General features: G+C 45.1%; 1 protein-coding gene across 4 annotated transcripts in view; it reads left to right on the top strand.

Moving 5' to 3' along the window:
* Positions 1 to 4,910: 4,910 nt before the first annotated feature.
* Positions 4,911 to 21,621, top strand: part of RAB31 (RAB31, member RAS oncogene family) — a 62,434-nt gene continuing 45,723 nt past the window's right edge. Inside the window, exons 1-2 of one of the 4 annotated variants that reach the window (XM_059469391.1) lie at positions 18,244 to 18,282; positions 18,394 to 18,463. In XM_059469391.1, coding sequence (XP_059325374.1) covers positions 18,443 to 18,463 — 21 coding nt within the window. In that variant the 5' untranslated portion in view covers positions 18,244 to 18,282; positions 18,394 to 18,442. Of the gene's footprint in view, positions 5,051 to 16,936; positions 17,011 to 17,052; positions 17,132 to 18,243; positions 18,283 to 18,393; positions 18,464 to 21,621 lie in introns of those variants that run through there. The other 3 variants (XM_059469382.1, XM_059469400.1, XM_059469375.1) reach the window with 3 other exon arrangements.

Genomic DNA, 21,621 nt, shown 5'->3' with positions numbered 1-21,621 from the left:
ATAAGGCTGTACCTTTAAATTAGTTTACTTTTCATTTATTGTCCGACTGAGCTTTTCAAAGACTTAGAAAGCCCTAATCCTAGCTTCCAGGCTAAATCCATCTGAAGCTAATTTAGGTCTCTTCTTTAATTGAGCCAATATTTTACTTTAGCTAGTTCTTGTCCCTTCTTGGTGCTTAATTCACTATGGTATTTGCAGTATTCTCAAGTTGTAACATAGCTCCTGTTTTTCTGATGTAAGCAAAAAGCTTTTTTTAAAATTCTTTCCCCATCTAACAGCGGAGAAAAGTTGCACTATCACCAGCTTGAGGCTATGGGACATCATTTGCAAAGAATGAGAAGTCTTGCATAATTTTTCACTCCTTTGATAGGAGATTGCCTTGGGGATTAGCAGTGAATAAGGAGAGTAATCTTGACCCTCTTGACAAACATACATCTCTAATACCAGAGATGTCAAAATGTTTCCCAAACACTTTAGGAACAGTGCATCTCTTGCAAGGTCCAACAAGAATCATGCTGATAAAGCCTCACGCAAACAATTCCCAGGTTTTGCTCAACAGCAATAATGGTGCTTTTCAAAGTTCTTGGCAGTCAAGCTGCAAGTAGCATCTTGCAGAGGTTTACTCCCCTCTAAGCTTTTCCAGCAGATTTTTCTCTTCAGAAGGGAGTGACTGGACCATCCAACTCCCATAAACAGAAGACGTTAAAACATGAAGCAACACTACAACAAAATGAAGTAGCAGCCAGCTTACATAGTCCCCAGGCATTATTGCTGGAACCAGTGGGTTATAAAGAACCTAATTCACTTTTTGCATGTGCAATGAAGTGGAATAAACCTTCTCAAACTAAAAAAAAATTAAAAATTGCAGTGGCTTAAGACTTGTGTAGCTGACATCAGAATCATCCCAGGTACTTCTCTGTTTTTCATGTCTCAGGACTCTCATGATGCTTTTCCAGGGCAATCCTTTTCTAGCCTTTGTTTAAGTAAGCAAACTTTGATTAAGTAAATATTTACTTAGCTCAAGTAAACAAACAAACAAAAATAGCATCTCCCAGAATTTTAGCCATTTCATAACCACTGGATTTTGCATGGGATCTAGGAGCTGGAAGCTGCTCCTCCCACTCAAGGAACAGCTTGCTCAGCAGCAGCTGCTTTCCTTTTAAGAGATTTTGGCAGTTTCTTGGGCAAGCACCAGAAAGATTTCTGTGGTGGCAGTGATCACTGTGCTGCAAGTTTGTGTCATCCAAAGGATGCGGAGGCATTTGTTCCGGGGCAGCAGGGAGTTAACTTCCCTCCTGTTCCCTGCCTTAGGAATAAGAGCTGGGATGGCAGCCCACAGTAGGAGGGTCTGGATTGAATTCGCCAGTGAAGGGGAGGATAATATTTTTGTGTGAGAAAGATGCTTGCCAAGAAATTGAGAGGGGAAGTAACATGGGAGAAAGGAAGTAACTCATCAGTGTTTGGGACAGACAACAGCAGTTTCAGGATCTGGGTACACATCAGGCTCTTGGATGGATCTTTCTCTACCTACATCACTCACAGAGAAAGCAAGCAGGAGGAGGAAGTGTAGATGCCCTCATAAGCTTACAAACACTGCCAGAACCTCAAAAGCATCCAGTTTCCTGCCAATAAAGGCTTTCTAAATACCATTACACCACTTCTAGAGAAGAGGAGACTGAGGTCATAGAAAACTTTTAAACATGGGACTAATCTACCAGCATGAGCCACACTGGGGCAGACACGGTGAGCAGGGGCAAAGAGAAGGGCATCAGCAGCCCCAGCTGCCACTGCTCCAGACCACTGGAGGACACCATGCCATGACTTGAAAGCTCCAGAGGAAGGCTGCTGAAAACCAAAGCCACTTGGCTTTGTACTTCCCAAAACCAAAATACAGTTGGTTAGAAAGAAGTGAGGTACACCATTGCTTCGAAACTTCAAAACTTACAATTATTCATTGAATAAAATGCTACAAAAGGAAGGAAAAAAAAAAAAAAAAGAAAGAAAGCTTCTGGGATGCAAAGATTTGTTTTCCTTTATTTTTAATAAGACATTTGAAAACATTGCAACATGACCAATTCTGCAAAAATGTTTTCCTGACCACAGCGTCTTGCATGCAGACAAACACAAGGATTATGCCAGTTCCTGGAAGAATGAGCATCAGTAGCTTTTTTAAATACCAGAACACATTTGTTGTTTTTCTCTCTTCTTATCTCCCTAATTTTGGGGAGACTCAAAACTTTTGGGGATACCTTTTTTGTTGTTTTTGTTGTTCATAGGCTCTTTGTTTAAACAAGTACTATATGTTACTTTTTCCTCTGGTTGTTAATTTTAGTTTGGCTCTTTAGATTTTTTGACTGTACAATAAAGTTGCCCTTAACAACCTCTCTTCTGCTGTTTCAGACTGAACAACTTCCACTGGGTCTTCTTTGTGCTACTGTTTTAAACAGTTTGCTTGTTTCTAAGTAGCTAATTAGTTATTTGTTCTATTCAACAAGAAACTTTTGGGGTCTGGGCTGTAACTTCTTTTAGTGAGAGCTCACACTACACCAGTGTGTATTTGAGAAATTTCCCCAGGTAGGATGAAAGATGGGAATCTGACTTGCTTTCCCGGGAAAATATCTCAGGCACTGCTTCGTATTTTGGTGATACTGAGTCAAGACAGCCAGTGGACATGTAGTAATATGGTTTTGAAGTCAGTGAGATGTATTACTGTCTGAAAAATGGACAGGTGTGCCTGCCCATGGCAGTGGGGCTTGGGACTGGATGATCTTTCAGGGCCATTCCAACATAAGCCATTGTATGATTCTATGAAAATGTAATTCCAGTGAGTCTTGCTGAAATTAATTCAGGTGGCATAATGTTTCACATACACAGTAATGAAAAAAATCCCAGACTTCAAGAATTACAAAATCTGGACCAAAGGAAAGGGATAAATGACTAATAGCATACATGAAAGAGACAGAAATTTTTAAAAACATCACAAAACCCCCAAAAGAATCTATGGAAAGGTGATCCTGAACCACAACACTTTGTAAAAGAATGCAGTGGGATGGTGTAAAACCTTAAAAATTTATATCTCCTGTCAATTTGTAGAACCAATTACTGGCTGAAATTTGGAAAACTAATTAGAAGCTGCTTTAAACTGAATGTCCTGAGTGTGAACTGTAGTTTTTCCACATCAGGGAGTGTATCTATGTGCTTATGGAAATACTTTAGTGTATAATGCATTCTTGTGGAAAGGCACTGAGCAGCCAGAATCTTTGCAATATTCTTTACTAGTTGTCTAAAAAAAACTGCGGTGTTTTGTTTCTCTGCTAAATTCTCCTAAAAAAAAAAGAGCTTAATTAAATCAAAAACATCTCTGTGATGAGCCCCTCTTTGATCTCTCTCTTTTGATAATCTCTCTCCTGACAGCCTGTGAATACTCTGCTAGCAATAATTCGTGTTTTCCTCCATAGAGATAACAACTGCTGTGCCCCAGGCATCTCCTTGGCCTAGGATTTGGGATTCTGGAAGTGGGCAAACATCTCCATCCAGCCTATTGGTGTGAGTGTAGGGGTCCGTGTGGAACTAATTAGTGTTATAATGAATTCCACAACAGTTTATTGCCAGGAAGCATCTAATGACCTGGCAGTAATCTCACAATGACTAATCAAGATTTTCTTCAATTCCCTTTAGCAATTTTACTTGATAAATTAGTGCAGGAAAAAAAAAAAAAAAAAAAAAAAAAAAGAAGCCAAAATAAAACTGTAAGCAGAACAGAGAGGCTCTGATTTAAAATATCTGATGGATGATGCTCTTCTGCCTTCCTGGGGTTTTTGTGTGCAATCCACCATAAATTCTAGAACCTTGCATACCAAGAGCAGAGTAGTTATTCTTCATTGATTTCAGAGGACCAGCCCTAAGCTGATGAGTTTAACTTAAATTTGGTATGTGATGTGTGGGCTGCAACCTACTACTAACCTGAGATTGACTGTTTTAATACAAATTGGGTGTGTATTAGCAGGATTGGGTAAAAAATGGAGTTACTATTTTCAATTATTTCTGCACATAGTAGGAAAAGCTTATAAAAAAAAAAAAAAGAAAAGAAAAAGGAGATGGATTCAGATGGTTCACGCAGTCCCCATCCCGTGCCTAGCCTAGCACATGGTGTGTAGGACTAAGCATATGCACAGCCCCCTGCAGGATGCCGTCTCTCACAGACTGTTTTTCTCACAACAGCAAATATTTACCCGGCAGTACAAGAAAGACAAGGAGCTCCAGGAGGGGGTCCAGCGAAGGGACACAAAGATTATTAGGGGTCTGGAGCATCTCTCTTATGAAGAGAGACTCTGGGCCTCAGAAAAGACCGAAGGGGATCTCATTAATACCTGTAAGTATCTCAAGGTGGGTGCCAAGAGGATGGTGTCAGTCGTTCCCAGTGAGGATGAGGAGCAATAGACATAAACTGAAAAGCAAGAAGTTTCACCTCTGCATGAGGAAGAACTTCCCACTGAGGGTGGCAGAGCGCTGGACCTCCACGTCTCCCTGGAGACATTCAAACCCCGCCTGGATGGGCTCCTGTGTAACCTGCTCCGGGTGATCGATCCAGCCTTGGCAGGAGGGTTGGACCAGATGATCTCCAGAGCTCCCTTTCATCTCTAACCATTCCGTGCTGTCGCCGCTCACCAGGCTCAGCCCAGTGCGCGGTGGCAGCCCCGGAGCGGCTCCGGCGGCGCTGGGCTGGGATGGGCTGGGCTGGGCTGGGATGGGATGGGATGGGATGGGATGGGATGGGATGGGATGGGATGGGATGGGATGGGATGGGATGGGATGGGATGGGATGGGATGGGATGGGATGGGATGGGACGGGACGGGACGGGATGGGACGGGATGGGCTGGGAGCGGGGGGCAGCAGCGAGGCGGGGCCGGGCGCATGTGACCGGCGGCGGGGGCGGCCCCGGCGGGGCTGGGCCGCCTCGGCGGGGCAGTGCGGAGCGCCGGGGATGCGGAGCGGCCGGGCCCCGGGCAGATGATGGCGATACGCGAGCTGAAAGTCTGTCTGCTTGGAGTGAGTAAGGGCGGCCGGCGGGTCGCTTCCCCCTTTCTTTGCCTCCTCTCTCGCCTCGCAGGTGGGGGCTGTGGGAGCTGGGCTGCTCGCTAAGCCGGGGGGCGCTCCCAGCCCGGCTGTCCCGCTCCCACCTTGGCTGTCCCGCTCCCAGCCCGGCTGTCCCGTTCCCGGCCCGGCTGTCCCGCTCCCACCTTGGCTGTCCCGCTCCCAGCCCGGCTGTCCCGTTCCCGGCCCGGCTGTCCCGTTCCCGGCCCGGCTGTCCCGCTCCCGGCCCGGCTGTCCCGTTCCCGGCCCGGCTGTCCCGCTCCCACCTTGGCTGTCCCGCTCCCGGCCCGGCTGTCCCGCTCCCGGCCCGGCTGTCCCGCTTCCCGGGGGGAGCCGTGTCTGGAGGTCCGGGCGGGGCAGGGGGGCTCGGCCGCAGAAAATTCCTGCACGCCGAAACTTGGCAGCCGCGCACGGGGCGGGGGGAGGCTTTGGGGCTGGTTGTTTTTGTCTTGTTTCTCAACTTTGTAAAAGGGAGAAGGGCGTAGGGGGAGGCGGAGAGCGGCTCTCTTTCGGGGTCTCCCCCAGCGCTCCCCGGCGGCGCGGCTGCCGGCACTGAGCCATCCCGCGGCGGCCCCGGCCCCGCCGAGGTCTCCCTTTGGTGCCAGAGCCCCGAAGGTACCGGGAGGCCTAGGGGGCTTTGCTGCCCACCCTGGGGGCTCGTCACAGGCGGCGGTGACCGTGCCGAGCCCCGTTCCAGCGGTGGGAGCCGCCCGGAGAGAAGCGGCGGCGCTGCCCGCCCCGGGACGCTGTGTCGAGGGGCTCGCTCCCGGCTCACCGATGTGCTGCTCGGTGCTTTGTTTAGTTCCTTGCCTGCCTTTATTCAGCAGCGCTTCTTTGACTCGACTCCTTACAGGAACGTCCTTTTTTGCCATTCCCTTTTTTTTTTTTTCCCCTTTCGCTTTTTTGGCAAAGTCGCGCGTGCGTTTCACATCTGGAGCAGCAATGTGCTTAGCTCGGCACTTTGGCTGCGCCTGCCCCTCGCTGCCCGGCACCGAGCGAGCTTCCCGGCAAAGTGTGCCCACCAAGTTGGCACAAACACCGCCGCGGAGCAGAACCACCTCTGCTGACAGTAACCAGCAGAGCATCACTACTCCAGTACACAAGTTTCTGTCTAAAAGTCAAACATCTCAAATTACCCGCTGCAAGTTCGGCTGCTTTTAGGCCCACATCTCCATAAGCACTCAGAGAAGTGCATGAATGAAGGCTTTTGAGAGTGAATTTGCTTTCATGCCATCCAAGTGAGTTGAACATTTGAAAACCAAGCACAAATAGACGCTCCAGTTCTCTCTGATTTGTGTTGACACTCAGCCCAGCAGGAGTGGGTACCTTGCCCTGGAGTAGTTCTTGCCAGGATGTGCTGCCAGGGCTCTGGAGAGTTCAACCCAAAGTATTTGGCAGTGACCATCCCTCCTTTCTTGGTCAGAATTCCTGCCTTCAACTTTTAAAATGGCATAGTGACAAAAATAAATGTGGTTTGTACAAACATGAGGAGTCTGTGGTAGAATATGTGGATGTGTCTTGCTTGTTTTCTTCTCCAGCAGAAAATGTTGTAATTTTATAGAGATGAAATGTCTTGTGGTATGAGATTCCACATGTCCATAATTTATTGATGTTTTGTAACATTAAAACTTACTGGAGATTTTGTAAGGCAAGTGCTTGCTTTTTTTTTTTTTTTAAGACAGGAAAAGAAACCTATAGTGCAGCTCTGTGTTACAATTACTGTGTAGATTCATTAAAATGATGGGGTGGCTGTGGTAGCACTTAAGGAGATGTGTGTGTAGTTATAGTCACTTAGTAATTAGTGATATGTTCCTTCTGTTTTAGAAGGGCATAGTCATAGAAAACCTCCTACTTCTGATCTCATTTACTGTGGGGATTGACATTATTTTCCCAAAAGAGAGGAATTCTTCAGATGATGAATCCCCTCAAGAAGTTGACATTTCTAGAGCAGGGAAACTCCATAGCTGTCTGTGTAAACAAATGGAGGCAATAATTGCCTGATCTGCTTGAAAGCTAGATGGCAACTCAAAATACATTCTCAGATCTACCAAAAGAAATCTTGACAGTTGTTTTTTTCAGTAGGTCCTGAAAAAACCCTGGTTAATCTGCGTTGTATGTCATAGATCCCTTGATAATCAGTCTGGCATGTTCTAGTCCCAAGACAAGTTCTTATCTTTGTTAGAAATATGGATTAAATTAGTTTGTAAATCCGTATCCCTCTCCACTTCTGAACACAGCCCTAGGCTGCACCTCTGGATCAGAGTATCACTGACAGTTTGGCCTCAAGCTGTGCAAAGAACTTAGGCTGTTTCTGCCTATTCAGAATTTCCCAGTGGGAAAAAATTGCAGCTGGTACAATGTTTGCAAAGCCAGCTTCTCCACAAGCTCTGGAGTTCCATTTGGCTATAGAAGGTCTAGATGGGAATATGATGAAGAGGACTAGAGAAACCAGAGCTCTGGTGCACACTGCCAGCCCTACAGGCCAGTGCAGTACTCCAGGGCCAGTGAGTGGCCTGGAGCCATTGCTCTAAAGATCGGGTGTAGGTTATTGGCTCCTGGATGTGACCCCACATTGCCAGGAGGGAGCCTGGCCTCTAGTTTTCAGCATTAACCTAACAAAGCAGGATTTGGGGGTCTGCATTCATTTCTTCTTTCTCCAGAGTATTTTAGGGTTTTAAAACCTCTCTGTGGGTGTCACAGGAGTGATTTGGAGCAGGCAGGAGTAGTGCAGTACAAGATGATGGTTGTGGGATTTGTAGCTGTTGGAGGAGACACAAGCGAGGGAAGGGCAAAGGGGAAGTCTGGGGCAGCAGGAGGGTGGGAGTGAGTCAGTTTGGAAGGAAGGCTCTGTTGATTGCAGAGCTCTCTGAGAAGGGATGGTTCCAGCTTGCCAGTGGGCGAGGAGGAGCAGGATGCCTGTCTAATTGTCCGGTGCCTCGCAGCCTCGGGTGTAGGAGCTACAGGGGTGCAGTTGAACAGCTCTCTTTAGTATGTTGCCATGCAAGTGTCCTCAAGCCTGCTCCTAAACTACTTCCTCCAGTAAATTACTGCTGCTGGGCAGTGAGGTGTCTGCCTGTGGAAGGTGTTCATCTTCCTGAGTGCAAATGCTTGAGCTCTGCTCCAAGTCCTGTCTTGTTACCCCCGACTCTTCCTGCTCTCCCAATCCAGTTTATTTGTTCCCAGCAGTTGTCCCTGTGTTAGATGGCACATGCTTCTGGGTCTGAGCAGGTTTTAGCTCCAGCTCAGTGTGTGTGGTGAAATGAAGTGTAGTTCTACTTTGACTTGCATGGTGTTTCCATGTGGGCACCTTGTTGAGAGGCTGGAGGAGGGAGGAGTGTCGGGGAGCTGCTGTGTTCCTGAGCCGTGCTTCAGTGCTGAAATGTGGCTGGCTGTGCAGCTGCCAGCTTTCCTAATCTGTCTGTGGCTGCTCAGTGCCCTGTGCCTAGCTCCCAACATTTTCTTTATGTGGGCTGGAGGAGCGATTTACAGCTCCCTGCCAAATCCTGACATAATTGTGTGTGGCAGCCACAGAAGAGATTGCCAGGTTTACGACTAAGGCAAAGTTTCTTGTCTTTGTCACTTCCTGAGGAAACTTTGACAACTCTTCAGACTTTGGGAGGTGGTTTGCTGACTACTATCTAAAGTGACCTCCATTACTCCTTTCCTTCTGTTTTTGTTTATTACATTTTTGTGTTGTGAATGTGCATCACAGGACCAAAGGAGGTAGGATTGGAAGAGGCTCAGAGGTCATCCCTTGTCCCTAAAGCCCTTCTTATTCCTGACATATGTTTGTTTCCTCTGTCTTTAAAAGCACACAGTCTTCTCCCTGGGGTTATGTCCCAGGGCTTAACTGCTTTTCCTGTAGAAAGTTTTTCCTGAACATAGTGCCCACGTCTTCCCTGGCTGACACTTTGTTTCTTCACCGTTCCATTTGTGCCTCCGTTTTCTTGCTCATAAGAAGTCGCTTGCTGGCATGAAAATGCTATCTGAAGCTGGTGAGCCTGCATTTGTAAAAGGAGAGACATTTCCTCTGTGGAAATTACACTATGGTACCGATGTATACACAGATCACTGGGAATCTTTTCATTTGTGTCTAAAATGTTTGTCATAGTCAATGCTTTTATGGCCTGCGTGTCCCAGCACAAATGGGAAAGCTGCTGTTAAAAACAGAACAGCACCCCTGGCAGGGTTGGACCAGTTAAGGAGCTTTCTTCTCACCAGGTGTGTGCAAGGTGGCCTCCGTGGTAAGGTGAGCATCCTGCTGGAGACAGCAACGCTGCACAGTGCAGAATCCACGAGTGCATCAACATCTGCAGTGCTGTAGCCTAAAACAGAGAGCAGAGCAAACAAAGGGGGTCATGAAAAGAGGAAGAATGTACTGATGAAGTAAATGTGTAATTTTGTGTTGTGCCTTCTGTAATTTTGTCCACAAAAGTATCGTGTCTGAGAGAAGAACAGAGACTGCCAAGCAATTTTTTCTCCCATGTTAATGGTTCATCGTTACCTACTCATTCATTCTATTTTGTTATGTAAACAAGTAGCTCTATCGTGAGAGAAATTTTTGAGTCGTGGCCACATGGCGGTCTGTCTTGTGAAGTCACTGGTTTGAAGTGTCCATCATTTCAGGCTTTCCATCAAAGGAGCCCTTTGATCTGTATCTCTTTCCTAGCCAGTTATTTTTTTGCATTGTGGTGAAACATCAAATTACAGGTGAAACTGAACAGTGATTTTAAGTCCGTGGAGAACTGAAAGACAGACACATGGTTAGCTGAACTGCATTTACCTGATTTTCTTGGGAAATTTTTTTTTTGTATTCTTCTTTGGTGAAGAATACTCTGAAATATGCCCTTAATGTGAGCACACAGCACTTCCATGTTCCTTTGCCTGCTTTGCCAGTCAAAAGATGCTTACAAGATACTAAAGGAGACTGAGACTGGTGATTTTGTTTTTATTGTGTTTGTCAATATTGCATAAAAATTCAGTTATGCACCAAGCAAGAAAGGCCTGTTCTCTTGTATCAATAAAGGAGTGTCTTCAGAAGCCTAGAGCAGCCTTTTCATATTATTTTACAAGACATTTAAATGACTACAATCAGATTTTTTGCAATATAGACATTAAATATGTAGGTAAATAATTTCTCATAATTTGGAATTCAGGATCTTGGCCCTATTGCTTTCCTAACATATCTACAAAACTTTTTCTTTACTAATTTCTTCCAAGGGTGTTGTGTGGGATTGCTTAGAAGGGTAGACTGGAACATCCTTCTAGGCAAAGGTGATTGTGGAGGCCGCACTCTGCTTTCGTTTCCAGTGGCCCAACCAAACTGGATTTCTGAAGAAGCAGAAGGAGGAATTTGAAGCAGGTTTTCGTTTCAGTAGCAGCAAAGCCTCAAAGGGGAAGCTTGTTGCTAATCATCTCCTAGGTAGCAAAAGAGCACCCTATGGTTGGTGCTTGTTGCTGCACTTCATGGGCTCCCATTTGCTGATAACCATCTCTGAGCTCCCATCCCATGCTTGTAACTTGCCTGTTGAATGAGTCCCCGCAGTGACTGTCACCCAGATATCATATGCAGGCTGTAGTTCTACTGTTTTTCAAATTCTCTTTATATTTAGATTTCCCCAGCCCCATGCTCTTTTTGATTTCTGGCCAAAAAAATTGGGAAACTTCTTGGTTTACAGTAGTTCTGGAGAAAAAAAAACCCATATTCTTTCTTTCTTTCTGCCAAAATAAGGAAGTTGAATGGTGATAAACTCAATTCTTTTAACATAGTTGAGTGCAGTTTTAGCCCTACTCAGTGAGGTAATGCTGAGACTATGTGAAGGAGGCAGAAACTTTGCATGCAAACAATACATAAGGAAAAGAAAACCCCTCTCATTTTCATCGGGTGGTTCTTTTTAGCTAGCTTAAGTCAAGCCATATTAAAAGGCCATTTTTAATTTGCATTTAAAGTGTGTTTTCTGAAACTCTGGTTGATGGTAGGACTTGTTTCTAAGGTGATAATTTGATTTATTGGTAGGATGTGCTGCAGTTACAGTGCAGTTGAGTTGCCCATGGGCAAAGGCCTTTGAGTCTGCAGGGCTTTTGCCTCTGGTGGTGTTTATAAATTACACAAATTATACAATGCTGGTGCATTTTGCTTGTGCTGGGCTGTGTCTGGGCTGGGTGCAGTGTGGGTGCTGCAGACTGCAAGTGCACGTACAGGCTGGAGAGACCTGTTCTTGACCTATTCTGTCTAAAATTTCTCAAGCTAATTGCTTGTTGAGAGAAGCATTTACAGGGAGGCTGGAGTCATAACTCTGCTGTTCTTACTCTTTTGCCTCCCTGCTGCTCCTTCTTGCAAATGCCACTTGTCCAGTCACCAGGGCTGCTAGACCCTCCCAGGACTGCTATTAGTCATGGATTTCCTGGCCACATCTCTCTCCAGATAAGATCAGGACAGGCACTTTTTTCTTTTTTTCCATTTCCTGCGCTGTGGTTTCGAGGGGAAGGGAGAGGGGCACATTGAAGTAAACACTTTGAACTGAACTGCGTTAGCAGGTTTGCACTGTTAAAGAATGATAAAATGGTTTGAGTTGGTAGGGACCTTTAAGACCGTCTGGTTCCAGCCCTGCTGCCATGAGCAGGGTCACCTTCCCCTAGAGCAGGCTGGTGTTGACCCCACCTTCACCACAGTTCAGGTGTTGCCTCAGAAAACTGCACAGCATCCCAAAAAAACTCACTTCCTTTTCAAACCAGGACACTAGGGCAAGGAGTTTCGTCTCAGCTCTGGTGTCTCACCAGCCTCCACTGATGTGGGGGCTGGTTTTGGAGCTGTGCTCTCCATCAAGAGGTCTGGAGCTTCTTCTGCTCATGTTTTTCTCGAGGTGTTTCTGGGGCCAGCCGAGTGCCCAACACATGGTTAGAGGTGCCTTCCAAGAGGGTTGGGAAAGGAGGTTGGAAGCTGGGTAGAGTTGGTCTACTCACAAGCTACCTGCAAGTCTTACCTCCATCCAGTGCTCATCACACTTATGGGTTTGGTCATCGTGCCAATGAGTTGGATCATCCTGTGCTTTTTAGAGAGGGCAGAGCAAGCCTCCAGTGCTTTGCTCCTTGTCGTGTCTCCCACTACCTCCTGACTGTAGGCCAAGGGCAGCTGATGTGAATTTAACTCTGCAGAAGGTGTCTGGAGCTGCCATGGGACACGTGCTTACTTCCAAAGTAAACCAAAATAAAAGATGTTTTTATTCTTACAGAGTTTTCTTCTCACTACATACCTTGTAGAGGCTGGGTAGTGGTGTCAAGGTCAAGGTGAAAGGAAATTTTTAAAATTCCATCTCAGTTTGTAGGATGCCAGGAAAGGGAGGAATTTCAGTTTTCTTCTGAAACATCTTGAACACCCTTTCCGTGAATGCTCGCCATTTTGAGCACCACTGCCAAAGGACAAATCCAAGCTTTAGGAAGCCGCCAGCGGAGGTGGATGGGAGGCCAGCTGGGAGCACAGCCTTGTGTAAGCACATGCCAGTGGTTGATTTACGGGCTCTGGCCTTGCAGGGCTGTGCTGGAAGCCGAACAACAGGCAGTGGAACAAACGCTTTTTATTTTCGCTGGGATATTTTTAAACAGAAATGCTGGTTAGTGCATGGGTTTTATATTTTCTGCAGGCGAGGGTAGAGAAGTTATGGTTTTTCACTTTTTGTTTTGGCCAGAGTATGTTCTTATTTGGGCAACATGTGGAAGTGCATGTGCATGAAATCCAGCCACTAAATACTTAGTGTCCCTGAGTTACTGTTTCCTCCTTTGTCAGCAGAGTGACAGGATGCTGCAGACGTCACTGGGTGTCCTGGTTGGACCCCTCAGGGGACTGTAGTCCCTGCAGGGCACTATAATAAACTGTAAATTATAAATATCAGGCTCTTACAGGAATTCACCTACAGTTAGGGCTCTCTGAAGCAGATTCTCCTTCCCTCTAAAACCTGTATACGAAGCCAAAATGAGTTACAAGAGATTACTAAAGTGGGTTTAATTCTGAAAAAAAAAAAAATTTGGGGCCCATTTAATTCTGCAGCAAACAAAACTTAAGTGTTGATAGGATCTCATGGTTCATCAGCAAAGCTGTGCTTCTGGTTGACAGAACGTGTCTGAAGTCACTTGCATCTCTTTCCACGCTCGCTGATGACCTCTGGGGTACTTCTGGAATAGCTTTAGCCTTCTCTATTTTGTGCTTGTAGTTGGTAACTGATAACTCATCTCCAGTACTGCTGCTGTGTCAATTCTCCAGGTCTACCCATTTCTTCCTGTGAGGGAATTCAGTAGCAAGAAAGAATCCTTAGATCGGCATCTGGTGTGTGCCTGCAGAGAGAAACCGTACTGGGAATCACCAAACTTGCCAAAGACTGATTGAAAAGAGCATTTTCTTGAATGTGGTCTGGTGTCACACCAAGGTTCAGCTTGACTCTTGAGACTTCAATTTTTAGGTGCTTGGTTTAAGGGGGCAAAAATATGTTATCACTATGGTCAATAGTTTAGGATTTAGAAGAATATTACAACTGAGATATTGAGGTGTTGGTAAACGTACAGTCACAGTTTTAATTTTGAGCATCTTCTACTCTCCATGGAAGCAAATACTAATTTTGTTTGCTTTAGGTAGTCTCTGTTAATAAAAAACCCTCAAACCACAAAAAAGTGAACCTCTCACTGACTGATACTCACCACTATAAGCCTGTAAGGGTGCACTTCCACTTTGGTGGATGAATCTCACAGCTGATTAATTCCTGGAGGGGTTTAGGAAATGAGAAAGGGAGTATGTTCTTTCATTAATAGGAAGCCCGTTATCTATCTCTTTTTTTTTTTTTTTCCTTTTCCTTTGCATACTAAATATAAGTATTTAAGTGCCTATTTTAAGAATCATAATAGCAACACTTGAAATATCTCTTCTTAAAGCTGATATGAACAGGAAACCTCCAACCACTTTTAGGCCAGAAGTTATTCATGGTGCATAGTCCACGCTGACTTCAGCCTTTCCAATACTGTGTAGACGAGCTTCCTTTTAGGATATTAATTTTCTGAATGTGCTACAAACATGAGGGTTTTTTGCTACATTATCCCTTACACCAGCAGTTTTCTTTTTTGAATGTTATTGCTCTTGTGGAAAATCCAAGGAAAGCTGAACTTTGTTTTTGTCTTGGTTTTGTTAAATGTCAGTGAGGGAATTAAACCTTATCTTCAAGTGTTATGACTCCAGCAGCAGAGTGTAGTTTATGGGAATAATCTTCAGAATTGATTGTTCTGTCTTAAATTGATGTGGGTTTTTTTCTGCCTTGGATATTTTGTTTATTTTTTTTCCTGCAGAGTGCACTTGGAAAGAATAAATGCATGCCAGGGCATTCATCAGACAGTTGGAGCATGTTTTATGTGACAAAAATGGCAGTTGGATAAAACCAAATAACATAAATTTGATTTGAGATTATGTTACTGAAACCCTAATCTGAGTAGCATCCTTTAATATATGTTTGATTCTGAGCATTAGGGTAATCCCCCTTCAGCAGAGTGTCAGGGTGCATCCTTCAGCCTTTGCTGCATGAGCTATATTGAATCTCGTGCTTACAGCTCAGCACATGCTTTAATGCACAGCTGAATGACTGATGTGTGGAGAATAGAATAAAATGTTTAGGTAAATTAAGTATTTGAGATTATACAGCTCATGAGTGATTCCTGCCATTTGACATTAAAGCCAGACAGAATAGCTGAGATCTACCTATCTTGTGGCCAGGTTTGTCTTCTCCCTTAGGCTGGTGTGGAAAATGGCAGAGAGAAAGCCAACCTCTGACACCATAAATCCAAATTTACAGAGATTGTCTGAAGGAGAGTGGTAGCCCTGCAGCCTAAAAGAGTTCTTCAGGAATAGTTTATGACCAAAGAACGGTTTGGGTTGGAAGGGACCTTTAAGATCATCTCGTTCCAGCCCCCCCTGCCATGGCAGGGACACATTCCTGTAGACAACCTTGCTAAGGGCCTTGAACACTTGCAAGGATGTGCAGATCAATAGAAAAAGGGGCGTAGAAGTTGGCATGGAGGAGATTTGGAGGAACAGAGAATAATGGAGGAGATGGAGTACTGAAACTGTGAGACCAAGGTAAAACATGTGGGAGCGTTGTAGGGCAACTGGTGAGAGGGATTGAAGAATGTAGAGGAGTAAAGTCAGAAGGAATCGAAAGAGAAGCTGAGGATAACAAAACAGAAAGCTAGACAGAGGAAACCAAGAAAAGGTAGTAGAAATAATAACATGGGGTGAAAAAACCCTGCCAATCTCTCCCTTGGTTTTAGCCTTCAGTTTCCTTTTAAATTATTTTAAACCCCTGACTTTGTCTTAGTGCTCTTTCATTTGTGTTTCAAAACACTTTTGGCCAGTGGAGCCTGCAGAATTGTTGCTTGCATTGCTTTAAATTCAGCTGTATCTCTCAACCAGTCAAAACCACTGTCACAGATGTGACACAGGGAAGCTGTGGTGGGATCTCCTTGGCCAGTGGATATCTCTTCCTCAATCCCTGTGCCTGTTGTTCTGCCGTGTCTGGGATCTGTGGGAACTTTGCAGTTAGTTCCATGTGGTCCCAAACACTCTGGCTGTGACACTGGAAGTGTTTAGTATCCAGACAGTCTGTCTTGAGGGTGACTCCTCAGCACCTCCTGTGTGGCTTTTCCTACTTTGGAGGGAAAGATGAAATCCACTCTTCTATCCCTTTGTCCTTTGAGGAGATGTCCTTAAATGTACTGAACTCCATGGTTTAGCATTCCACTTGAAATGTTCCTGGCATGATTTCAGTTGAGATTTGCAAAGTCTATACACTTTTGACCATTTTTGGTTCCCAGATTTTGAGTGAGGATGAGAAAAAATGGCCAGGTGAATAAAAACTTCCTTTTGCAAGTCAGTTGTAAGTTAGATACTAGTTTCCTAGTTATTTTTGTGATGGAGAGAAGAGGGTGCCTTAACAGTAAGAGCAACAAAACCTGGTTTTCCTTAAGGACCTTTCCCTAAAAAGTTGAATTTCATGGCACTAGTGTTACCAGCTTTTAGAAGTTTCATTCCTGATGAAATCAACAGGAGGTGAACACATTCAAGAAGCCAACTGCTTAAGGGCTACAGCCTTGCACTGATAATTTCTCCCATTTGTGAGCCTGTTTGGTGCAGATAGCTTTAGGTTTAGTAACTTCACAGCAGCACAGAGTAAATCCACAGATAAAAAACTCAGCCCTGGGATTTATTATACCATGCCTGCTGTTATCTCTTCTGTTTGCTTGCATGAGTGATAGAGGGGAAAGCACCAGGTGGGTCTTTATATGATGCTGTTTAAAATAAGTGGTGATGTTTGCTGTCTTAGGGAAAACTACATCCAGACAGCAGGTGGAATGAATATGAAATCACTACTAATTGAGGTTAGTTAAACCTAACAGTTGGGTAAAACATTTCTTAGCACAGATTTAGGTTTAGGCAAAATTTGTTTGTCCATTTCCCATCTTGCACATAAATTCAGGAAATGAAAACCTCCAGTTTCAAGGATTTTAGGCCTCTCCTTCATGTTGCCACTGAATGTCCACATGGATGCATAGTATCTACATGTCATTTGAAGTTAATTGGAAATAACAAATAATGGCAAATTTCAGAAACTCTCAACTTGTCCCCTTCTCCTGATACCCCCTGGAGAAGAAACTTGTTTTATTGTGTCTGGAAGGTTGATGGAGGTGGCTTTCCAAAGACTGGCAAATTGTAAAAGCAGCTGGCATAAAGAGGGTGCCATAGCAGCTGGGCAGCCTTTAGGCTGCTGATAAAGGAGAACCAGCTCTCACCTTAGATGGTCACCAGAGGCTGCTGATTTTGCAGGTTGTTGTATCAGCTAAAAGCAGCTGATAATCAGAGGCAGAGTTTCTGGCAATAAATCCAGGTAGGAAATCTTTAGTTCCTGTCCCACCCTTGTGGTGTTTCCTGACCACTCCAGGCTGATGGTGTCCAGCTGCCTTTGGCCAGTAGAGACCAGTGGAGGAGATATTTGCTTCTGGTTGTTGGTAGGTGACATACCCGGCAGCAGGGCTCTGCTAATTTGGAGCAAAGCTCCATGGCCATGAGGCTGGTTCCTGTTTGTTAGAGGAAATGTGAGTTTTTATAGCTGCCCCTGAAACTGCCTCCTTCCTCTCTCTTGCCTGTTGCTGCAAGGGAGAAGGGATTGGGCTTTCTTGTCTCCAGGACTGAAGTTTTCAACCAGTTGAAAACTGGTTTCAGTTGGAACTCATAATTTAAGTGGCTTTTTTCTTCCTCTCTGCTATGAAATGCAGTAACAAGTTGCAGGTGGGACAGTTACAAAGTGGGATGAGTAAGTCTGAACATTGAATTGAATAGCACTTATTGAGCTTGGTTGGACAAATTTGAAGGTAATTGAGCCCTTTTACAGTTTTTTTGGACAATTGCTGAACAGTTTTTATACTAGTGAAATAGCAAGCTGAACACAAGAGCCATTTTGTCAAATGCTGTGTTTGATGGGCATATTGTTGCTTGTGTAAGAGCCACTGCCTTCATTTAGTAAAAGAAAATTACTTGATGCTTGTTGGCAATCTGCAATGTGAAATTACAGTGTTTGGATTGGATTATCAATTTAAAATACTGGTTGGAAGATTTTTGATATCTTCTATGTTGGGACAGGAATATAAATTATTTTGGTTTTGTATTTACTAGGTGACACTGACAAGCCTATATTTCTAAATCATGACCCCTGATGATAGAATTTGACAATGAAAAGAGGTAGGGTGTTGGAGTATGAACAGCAACTTGTGTCAAACAGCAATTCAAGTCAAAGATTATCTCCTCATCATACCAGTATTTTGAAAGTTGCAGCTGTTACAGTATATGTGGGGAAGGTTCACTTAGGGAAAGAATTTGGTCTGGAAAGAACTACACAGAATTTTTTATCCCATTTTTTGCCAGCAAATTGTACTTGAAAACAACATTTGTCAGGATGCTGTTGCTTAATATGTTTACTTAACTGTGAAAACCTCAGGTTATTTATGCATGTTGTCTGAAAACTAAATTTAGTTTCTGTGATCACTGCATTGCACAATGGTGATGAAAGATATTTAACCAAATTGTTATGCTGGTGTGTGTGCATATGGCCAATGGAGATAAAACCCCTGCAATCAATACTCATTATCGCTGACAATGTGAGGTACAGTGACTTGTATGTTGCTTCCCTTACCTAATTTTTCAACTTCAGGGACAATTATGAGCATTTCTAAGTAGATACTATTCACACATTTTTTACTCTATCTTTAAATAGGAATTTCTCTGCAGGAGGAGTAGTACATCAAGTGGATTTATGTGACTCCATGTGTTTTGAGATAAAGCAGGTAGGAAAGGAATGGCAGCATGCAGATTTTAAAAAGTGTCCCAAATTTGTCTAGAAAATTAACTCTGACCATTGGAATTGCCAAAATCGAGGTATTACTTTCAATAAAATTGTATTGTATAAATTAAATTAAAACTGTGGGTACTGCATTGAAGCAGTACCTGCAGTTTTGATTTATTTTAGCTTTATTTAGCTCCTCCCTGTTTGTGGTTTGACTTGCTGGAGTGATCTGTGAAGTTTGCTTTTAGTTCCTGTTTTGTTGGTGTTGGGAGTGTGACCCGTGGTAAACCAGGGCCCATTTCTCATCCTCACCTGCAAAATGAAATGGTGAACATTGGAGAGGTCGTACTGAAGTGTCTCTGGTGGAGCTCAGATGGGAAATCAGCAAGCTGGCAGCAGGGAGATGCGATTAGGTTGAGCCAGGGTGGCAGGAGAGCGCCTCAGACATGGTTTGAGGTCCCTGAGGGAAGCTGTGGCTGCCCCATCCCTGCGAGTGTGCAGGACCAGGCTGGATGGGGTTTTGAGCAATTTGATCTAGTGAAAGGTGTCCCTGTCCATGGCAAGGGGGATGGGAATAGGTGATCTTTAAGGTCTTGTCATCCCAAACCATTCTGTAATTCTATGATTCTGTAACACACTTTCTTACCACTTAGAAGGCACCTCTCAGGGTGGGTTTAGTGGGTTTGTCTTCTGGTCTGTGTTATGCCATGGTCAGGAGGATCCTCTGATCCAGTGCCCAGTAAAAGGCAGATGGAAGTGTGATTCTTGTGTGGAAGACAGTGACTCCATGAAGTCCCACAACTATGGTCTCCTAAAAATTAACCCGAAAATTTCCCCCCTGTGGCATACAGCATTGTTGATACTGTGCAGGTTTGGGTGGGGTTTTTATGGGTTTTGTGGGGCTTTTCCTTTCTTTATTCATTAGTACAATAAATTAATTGTGGGATGGGGCATTCCTTTGAAGCTGCCTTTGCCACATCCACACTACCCACTGCTGGCTCCTCAAGGCGGTCCCAGCAGTGGGAGATGCCTGTGATTCCAAGGGAAGGTGCCCAGGCACTCCTCTTTCCCTCTCAGTCTGCATCACCGTTCTAGTGCTTGCAAGTCCATCCTGCTGTCGTCTTTCCCTCGTTCCCCAGGCTTTTGGCTCCCGGCTCACTCGGGCAGAGTCAGTGTCCCTTCCTCCTGCGCTCCAGTCCCAGCGTGGCCGAGTGGAGCCGGTTCCTGCTCCCGAGTCCCTGGAGTCACCAGGTGGTGCTATTGCCCAGGGAAATGCCCTCCGTGTGCCTGCACAGGGGCTCGGTGGGCTTGGGCTTGTGATGGAGCTTGCTTTGGTGGGCACCTGGGTCAGGTACTGACAGGGGTTCTCTTTCTCGCCACGGGTTCAGTCTTGAGTCAGTTTTCTTGATGCAAAGTTGTTCAGTCAGTTTTCTTGATGCAAAGTTGTTTCCCGTGACTTAATCAGTGCCTTGTTTGACAGTGAGGTAGGTCCCCCAAAGGCTGGACTGGTTCTGGATGGTTTGTGCAGAGCTCAAAAACCTCAAAAACTCAAAAGCTGCTTCACTGTAGTGTGGAGCATGAGCAAGTCTCATTAAGGATATCCTCAGGCTTTGTACTGTTGGGTCCCCCATGCAATCCAGGGGGAGGGATTTTTGCTCATTCATTGGCATGTGCTGCTGGTCCAAAGGAGATTTGTGTGTGTGCGACCCTTTAAAGGTGCTCCTCTTCATTCTCCTTTCATCTTCTCATTTTATTAGCCAGCCAGATTGATACCACCTTATTTGCAGCTGGTTTTTATAGAGATCATGCTCCTACTTGGAACTGTAGAGGCAGCTCAAAACATGGAGCTGAGCATCTTAAATGAATAGCCAGTGCCCCCAAAAGCCACAGTTTGAGCTGAAGGAATGCAAATAAACACCAAGTTTCTTCTTCCTTTTCACCAGGCTAAGCAATTCTCTCTCCACAGCCGCCCTTACCACATGCTAAGAAGGGCATAAGAAATTGATTGAGATTCTGCTCTTTGATTTCAATTTAAAATCCCCCATTTCTCTTGGCAGCTCAGCTGCTGTTCTGAATTTGATAACTTGTGTGCAAAGGGGAAGGAAAGGTGTAAGAAAAGACACAGAGAATTAGCTGGAAATTTGATGTGGGGAAGCAGTTTCTAAATAATATTAGCAACAATCAAAGGCAGTTATCTTTGCTGTCCACGCTCATGGTGGCATAGCACTGTGGTTGGCTTGCTCTTTGAGCAGTAACATGCAGTGATTAAGCATAAACAGTGGGATTGGATTATGGATTTGGGTTTTGGGTTGGTTTTTGTTTTGTTGGTTGGGTTTTTTTTTACCAGAGTAGGTGAGCTCTAAAAAGTGTGAAGCAGAGGTAGGTTGGCTGCAGTGTTAATTTTATTCCTGAAGAATAGCTCTGTTGTCCCTTTCCCTCCACAGCCCCCTTTCTCATAAATCAGGATCACTTTATATTCCTGTGCCAGCTTCATAGACAAAAGAGTTGGCAGGTTGTGGAGGAGCAGCAGGATTTGTAAGTGCTGGAAGAGAAAATGTGCAGCAGACACGTGGAATACTTTGTTGGGGCAATGGGTATCACTCCAGGCTGGGCGTGAGCAGATTGAGAGCAGCCCTGCTGAGAGGGACCCTGAGGATTCTGCTGGGTGAGAGGCTGGGCATGAGCTGTCAGGGCCAGCCTGCAGCCCAGAAGGTCAAACACGTCCTGGGCTGCATCAAAGGCAGCATGGCCAGCAGGGCAAGGGAAGGGATTCTGCCCCTCTGCTCTGGTGAGACCCCACCTGCAGGGCTGCATCCAGCCCTGGGGTCCCAGCATAGGAAGGACATGGATGTGTTCGAGAGAGTCCAGAGGAGGCCACCAAGATGATGAGAGGGATGGAGCATCTCTCTAGTGCAACAAAAGGCTGAGAGGATGGGAAGCCTGAGGAGAGGAGGAGGAGAGGAGGAGGAGAGGAGGAGGAGAGGAGGAGGAGAGGAGGAGGAGAGGAGGAGGAGAGGAGGAGGAGAGGAGGAGGAGAGGAGGAGGAGAGGAGGAGGAGGAGAGGAGAGGAGAGGAGAGGAGAGGAGAGGAGAGGAGAGGAGAGGAGAGGAGAGGAGAGGAGAGGAGAGGAGAGGAGAGGAGAGGAGAGGAGAGGAGAGG

The sequence above is a fragment of the Ammospiza nelsoni genome, chromosome 1 (genome assembly GCF_027579445.1).
Source record: "Ammospiza nelsoni isolate bAmmNel1 chromosome 1, bAmmNel1.pri, whole genome shotgun sequence".
NCBI lineage: Eukaryota > Metazoa > Chordata > Aves > Passeriformes > Passerellidae > Ammospiza > Ammospiza nelsoni.
This window is presented reverse-complemented; position numbering and strand designations above follow the sequence as displayed.